Here is a 7,312-nt window from a genome sequence, read left to right as displayed (position 1 = left end):
AAGCACACATCCCTGCGAGACATCCTCATGCTGTACATAAGACAGGGATAAGACATTCTGAAAGCGTACACAGAAAGTTCTGTAAGAGGACACCCATATTGCCATTAACTCGTGTTGTAGGACACGGAGAATGTCATACCTCCAGACCGCATCACAAGCCTTCTAGAGATCAAAAATCACTGCCATGACCACCTTTGAGGTAGTGAAGGCTTGTCGGATGAAGGTTGTTAGCCTCATCAGAGGATCTAGGATACTCCGCCCCTTACAGTAACCATATTGTAAGGGCGAGATCGCACCGTGATTCTAAATGCCACATTAGGCGAGAGTGTACCATACGTTCCATCAGTTTGCATAGACAGCTAACAAGAGCAATAGGGCGATAATATCTAGGTGACGACCCAGATTTGCCCGGTTTAAGGAATAGTAGGAGGTGGGCCTGTCCCCATTCATTAGAACATCAATAAAACCACCCGAAAACTAAATTCATCTAAGACTGGTGGATATTTTTATCCTGTAGAAGCTTCCCTTACCTCATTGGTTGTATAATAGTCCGAATCTTCATCCCTTCCAAAGCACTTCGTGACTTAGTGCCATATGCCAGTGATAGTCCCTCGTCAAAGTCCCGTGTTCACAATGGAGATGGGTTTTTAGTCTCGATCTAGCTGAGCATGGCGTAAAATTGCCACATATCCACCTATAAATACTGTGCTGTAGCATGAAATTATCACAATATGGTGCTAGTCACGAGGAAGTGCTATGGAAAGGATGCAGGGCTGTAGTATGGCCTTATTCTGCCAGTGGGGAAGGAAAATCAGAAATGATGAAATAAAATGAAGACAGAGTTGAGGTGCCAGAGAGAGGCGGAGGAGGCAAATTGAAAGGTGGCAGTTAACTGGACAACTGGGGAGTACTAAGAAGGGAGAGAAGTGGAGGTAAAATGGAGAGAGGTGAAGGGAGGAGGTAAAACGAGGAGGTGGAGAGAACTACATGAAATGGAGAGTAAATGGAGGGGTGGAGGGATGAGGTAAAACAGAGGTGGAGGGAGAAAGTAAAATGAAGATGAAGGAAGGAGGTAAATGGAGAGGTGGAGGGAGGAGGTAAAATGGAGAGAAGTTTGAGAGGGAAGTGAAAGCAGGGATGTGTGAAGTATAGGGAGGAATTAAGGGGTGAGAGGGGTAAGGGAGGAGGGAAAATGGAAGTAGGAGTGAGGAAGGAATGTGGGGAGGAAGGAAAGGAAGGGGGCAGGGAATAAGGAAAGGAAGGAGGGCAGGGACTCAATGGAACAAGAGACTGGGGGGAAGAGAGGGACGGAAGTATGAAGGGAGGGAGGATGAGGGGAAGACAGAAATGGGTTAATTTAGGGAAGTGTGACAGGAAGAGAGAAATGCAAAAGGGGGAAAAGGCTGAAGAAGGAAAGGAGTAAGAGAAGGCAAAGGCTAGGTGGGAAGAAAAATGGGCAGTGTATGCTGTGATGTAGGTTATGGGGAAGGTGGGATGAAAGAGCGTTTTGCTACCCTCTTCCCCCTCCCCTGAAAAATGGGGAAACGATCCATATTGCAGCTCGTCACGAGACATTCGTAGTTTTGCTCATACGGGCTAAGATATAGGCTATTTTGCGAGTGGCCCAGTTCCATCAGATGAAAACAGACTGACTACAGTAACCATGGAGACTCGCAACCTCACAACCAAGGCTCACCGATTTTCCTAACACTCATAACCCAGTACTCGAGATACGTGGCCCACTTCCTTCAGATGAAAACCCCTCACTTCAACCTCAGCACCAAGGCTTATGGAATTTCATGAAAACAAGACATTAAAGTTGTGGGAATGATCCAGTTCCGTCAGACGAATACAAAGGCCCACAGCGATCTCGATAAAGGATAAGAATAAGAAGAGTTTACAATTTCCGGGCAGTAGTTGTGTAAAGTCGAGGTTGGAAGATAAGTGGGGAATAAAAGTGTAATCTGCTGGATATTACCCTAGTTTTAACTTATCCAAAAGATTAAAGGGGTTGAAAATGGCTGCATCGAATGGAGCTAAAAAAATGATTCAGCAATTACTGGCTCATGTGGTCAAAGAAGGCGGCTTTGACAAGAATCTATCTAAAGTAAGGTTATGGGGTGGTTATGAAGTTATTGGTGGTTTATGAAGTTATTGGTATGGGTTTTGTGCATTCCTTTGGTTTCTTGTTAATTTGCATATGGTACTCGTTAAATCGTGATCTTTCTGTTAATGCACTTCAAGGCTAACTAAATGTGAAATAGTTTCCATTTTCTTTAGTTTTCACATACTTATTTCCTCTGATTTTAAGATTTGTTAATTTTCTACCAGTCTGAATTATACATATGCAACATGTCTAGAAAAGTATAATGCAATGCCACCAATGGACCTTGTAACTCACACCTCCCCTCTTCAGGGCTTTCATGTCCATCCATTCCCAAGGTCCTCCTCTCCCTAGGTTCATCCTTATATTTCCTAAAGTCAAAGCAGTGCACAATATCAAGAACAATGTAACCCCCTATTTACATATATTTTCTAAGTCCACCATATACAGTATGCTAATCTATAAAAAATAAATAAATAAATTCAGCCTTCATTCCAAAATCTGAAAATGCCACATACCTGGCCTCAGATTATACCAAATCATATGACAACTTAACAATCCAACTTAAGCTAACCTAACAACCTAACCTAATTAACCAAACCCAACTTGGGCAGTCAATAGGGAGAGAGGACCAACTTTATTTTTCCTACCTTAACCCTTATGTAATCATATTTTCCATTTACCAGTGAATCCTCTTCATACTTCAAGATGCATTTCTGTACACCATGTCACTGATTCAAAGGTACATGAAATATTTTGTTGATTTATGAGTTAGTCTTGTCTCCTCACATTAAGGATTACCTTAAACTAACTTAATCCAGCCTAATTAATCTAACACAATCCAGCCTCATTAAGCTAACCTGGTCCAGCCTAACCTAACCTAATCCAGTCTAATTAACCAATCTATCCTTATCTAACTTAGGCTATTCTAACATAACCTGAACTTGGGGGTTTGGGACCAGCTCTACTAGTTATGTGGGAGGTAACCCATTACACCAACTGGAACCCCAGGCCACTTAGGTGGTATCTCTGTTCTTGGTCACACAAACTTTATGTTTTATTTCATAAATGAACTCAGAAGTTATTACTAAATTTTTGCTTCCAGGAAGTACTATTCATAAAAATAAATGCTTCTTCTTTGGCATTTCCTTCACAAATTGGTCCAAAGCTATTAATAAACCTGGATGTCTGGGTGGGTAAAGCCCCTCCTCCCTAATTGGTGACACTCAATATATATATATATATATATAATAGAGAGAGAGAGAGAAAGAAAGAAACTACACATAAAACTATCTGGCAAAACAAATTTGAGTGAAAAGCAAGTGAGAGTACACTTGTAAAAAGTTGACCAAAGTTTGTCAATGAGTCAATGAGGAGGAACGCTCCCTGTGTTTACTGTTTTCACCATACTGATTTGGTAGTAATTCAGTTTTTAAAACCTAAGCTAATTTGTACCCAGCAGTAAAAAAAAATATGAAATACAGTAACCCTTTAAATCTATGGACATACTTTTCATTTTAGTTACTATCTCTAACATAATTTTATTCAGCTTTGGAGAAACTTTTCAAACTGAAGTTAGGTTAGCATTTATTAACCCTTTCTTTAAGAGATGCTTGGCCTAAGCTGAATAAAAGCATCTGATGGTAATATGAAATACTGTTACCGGTAATTAAAAATATATCCTTGAAATGAAGAGGCAAAGATACGGCTACATATAGTATTCCCCATTAGGCTACACGTGGTGACAGTGTTTGAAAGTTACAGGCTTAAATGTATAGAAATGGCAATGATTAAGTGGATGTGCAGTGTGTCTTTGAGTGCAAGGTCTGGGGGGTCTAGGTTTACGATGGAAGAGTTGAGAGGTAGGATGGGACTGGAGTGTATTGGTGTGATGAGGAGAGGTAGATTGAGATGGTTTGGGCATGTGGAGAGGATGGGGGATGATAATTGGGTGCAGAAAGTGAGAAGTGTTAATGTTGAGGGTAGGGCAGCGAATGGCAGACCGGAAAATACCTGGGATGAGGTCACCGAGTGCGACCTCAGGGTTATGAGATTCAATAGGGACGCTGCCAGAGATCAAGCAGCATGGAGAGGCCGTGCAAGCATGCTGGAGCCTTCAAACGATGACGAAAGCAAGTGGTTACATGGTAGTATTCTTCATTATACCCAGTGACAGTGGTGGAATTACAGCAGTTACATCTTATTATTCATTAGTGAAGCTGGTGATAGTGGTGGAGAGTTACAGTGGTTACATCTTAATGTTCCCCATTTCAGCTGGTGGTACTGCCAACTGGTAAGGGCTAGTGTAGCTTGTCTGACAGTGGAACTAGAGCCATATCTTAATTTGGCTGTCCCATTTTCAGCTGGTGATATTGTCAGCTGGTGAGGGCAAGTGTGTGGCAAGCCTGAAGGTGGACAAAGAACACATCAACCGTGGTGGGGCACTGCATGGAGGCTTCACTGCCACGCTTGTTGATTCTGTCACCACCCTGGCTCACATGACACTGGAAAATGGATCACCTGGTGTCTCAGTTGACCTCAGTGTATCGTAAGTGTCCTGCCTTTAAACCACTGAATCCAATGGTCTTTTCTGTAGTTTAGTTTTCATAAGTAATCCCTGTACTTTCCGGACACCCCACTTACTGGACATTATAGGCCTGGACCTTCGGAACCCAAAAATGGCCAAAAAAAGAAAAAAATCCCCCCAAAAAATCCAAGATTTTTCCCACCCGTAATTTGAAATTGCCACGTGGCACCGAACAGCTGTTACACCACGGACCCTTCACCCCTTCCTTCCTCCCTCCTCCCCCCTTCCGTGTCAGGGTTGCCATTTGGTATTTTTCATTACCAAATGTGGGCCAGTTTGGTAATGAAAAATTCGTTTGGTAATGAATCTGAATAATGCATTACCAAACGGATTTTTTCACATGTATGAGGATACACAGGCTGGAGATTGTGGATTGTTTGCTCTCTCTGATTAATCTGCTAGCCAACATAGCATGAAAATAATCAACATGCTGTTAATTATAAGGAAAGTGATTATATTTATTTACACTTGTATATATAATTAGTGAACAATAAATGCTAGCTTTACAAATTAAGTAATGAAAAGTTAAATTTGGCAATGAAAATTGAGGAATTTGGAAATGTGGCCGTTGCGATCTGGCAACTCTGTTTCCCCGTCACCACCAAGGCACAAACAGTTACTGCCTAACTTTGCTCGTGAGATGCTTATTGCAGTGGAAGAATAAACTGCAATACCTCGCCACTAGACCACACGGGAATTTACAGTGTTGTGCAGTGTTAAGAAATTAGAATTTAGAATGCAAAGGATTAACTGTGGAGTGCAAACTGGCGGTTGAAACTGGCCTGGTGCAAATAACAATGTACAGTGTTAAACAATTATAACTCACAGTGCAAAGAATTACTGTAAGTGCAGCACAACACTAGATTACTGTACATGCTTCAAGAGCATTTTCACCACTGCCAAAGCCTTTAGAGAAGGCAGCCACAGACATGCTGTAAGTACCCTGGCTGTGGTACAGTCAACTAATTCCTCATTCTTTGGTTCCTTTTCATTTATTTCATGCTTTATGTCCATTAATGGTGTGATTAGGGTCTTAAATAGGTGTACATAGGTGCTATGCATGTCCGGTAAGGAGTTATTTAGGTGGCTTTCAAAGTTAGGCTGGGTTAGGGTCCTTATGTGCCAGTCCAGGAGCCAGAGGCCCACTTTCCAGACATGCCTTTGGCTCTATTACATTGGATAGTGGAGGGATTACTGTAATATGTTGTCTTTTTTAGTTTACTCTTAGTGCTGCTGTATCTGTTTCAACCTCAGGCTCATATGAAAGTGGATGAAGTAGACTGGGGTGAAGTTGGAATTCTGGGGGCATGAATGTTAAGTGAATGAGAGTGTGGCATGTGTACCTGAGAAGACTTTTGGTTATTTTCTCCTATATTTTTACTCTTGCATTCTGGACCCTACCTCACCTCACAGTGCCAGGATGGTGATGTTGATGGAAAAGGTACTAGGGAGAGAATATGTTAATATTATGTACTGGCAGGAGACATGGTGACATTGAGGCAATCAGTTCATGGTCACCCCATCCAGGATTAAGGCATCTGCCTGTAGATAGACAGATAGACTTTACTAAGCTTTTGCAGTACCTCTTGTATTACAGGATATTATCTCTATATATCCTTTTACTTCCAGGTACATGAAGGCAGCCAAGACCGGAGACGAAATTCTAATCAGAGCTGAGACACTGAAGAGTGGGAAACTACTCGCATTTCTCAGTGCAGATATTGTAAATAAAGAAACTGGTGTTATTATAGCTCAAGGTAAACACACAAAATTTGTTGGTTGAGTATAAATGAAGATATATGAATTGTTAGTAGAGTTACAAGTTGAAAAGTGAAAGATTTATTTGTTAGTGTTTTAAGAATTCATGGTCTCATGAAAAATGTATTTTAACATACTCATCCAGATTATGAAGCTTGGTGAATAGGGTGAGTAGTTAATAGCATGTATGTAATTTGCACAATAAAAGTGAAATGCTCTGTTTTTGTTATACTCCATAGTACATGCCCGTTAGATATTGGTTTAGGCTGCAGTCTAACTGACTTATGAGGCCATATTATTCAGGTTTTATGTGCACTACTGTCAGTCTGATTTCATCTGACAGCAATCCCTAAGCCCTGTTCATCTCAACAGATGACAAAGTGTAGTCAGTAAAAGAGATAATAAGGGATTAATGCATGGTTAAACAGTAATGTAAATGAAGCCTTGAAGGTGGAAAAGATGGCATGGCAGATGCTTCCATGAAATGTACCTAGAGAAGTGAGAGAGAAAGGATTCAGGAATATGGAAGCTTGACCAAGCAGTAAAATGGAGGATGAAAGAGCCAGAAAGTGAATGGATAATGAACATGGAAATGAAGATAGGCAACCAGTATAAAAATGATAGAAATACTATGAGGCAGTAAAAGAAGCTAGGGAAATGAATGTGAAGGGTGGGGCTACTGGGTAAAATCTGGAGTATGAATGACAGTGCTACAAGATGGTGATACGGGTGAGATGGAGGGAATATGTTAGCTCTCTGGCAGTAGCAGAGAAGAAAAAATTATCAGTAATAGTCCTTTGTTAGGGCAAGGGTATGAGTGGTGGTAGACCACTGGAACAGGGACCAATTAGCAGAGGGGGGAA

At 41.2% G+C, this 7,312-nt stretch overlaps 1 protein-coding gene across 1 annotated transcript; it reads left to right on the top strand.

Annotated features, from left to right (window-relative positions):
* The first annotated feature begins 1,765 nt into the window (after positions 1-1,765).
* On the top strand, positions 1,766-6,661 carry LOC145409788 (acyl-coenzyme A thioesterase 13-like). Its single transcript, XM_080280093.1, has 3 exons — positions 1,766-2,107; positions 4,468-4,652; positions 6,321-6,661. Exons 1-3 carry the CDS (start codon positions 2,018-2,020, stop codon positions 6,472-6,474), a joined length of 429 nt encoding a protein of 142 aa, XP_080136219.1. The 5' UTR covers positions 1,766-2,017; the 3' UTR covers positions 6,475-6,661.
* The last annotated feature ends 651 nt before the right edge of the window (positions 6,662-7,312 follow it).

Source organism: Coenobita brevimanus, chromosome 83, assembly GCF_032717465.1.
Source record: "Coenobita brevimanus isolate Jiangsu-jjx chromosome 83, ASM3271746v2, whole genome shotgun sequence".
Classification (NCBI taxonomy): domain Eukaryota; kingdom Metazoa; phylum Arthropoda; class Malacostraca; order Decapoda; family Coenobitidae; genus Coenobita; species Coenobita brevimanus.
This window is presented reverse-complemented; position numbering and strand designations above follow the sequence as displayed.

Coding starts and splice junctions, on each gene's coding strand:
- LOC145409788 (XM_080280093.1), top strand. CDS start 2,018: ATGGCTGCATCGAATGGAGCTAAAAAAATGATTCAGCAATTACTGGCT. Junction 2,108..4,467: donor TTGACAAGAATCTATCTAAA/GTAAGGTTATGG, acceptor TCCCATTTTCAG/CTGGTGATATTGTCAGCTGG. Junction 4,653..6,320: donor TCAGTTGACCTCAGTGTATC/GTAAGTGTCCTG, acceptor TTTTACTTCCAG/GTACATGAAGGCAGCCAAGA.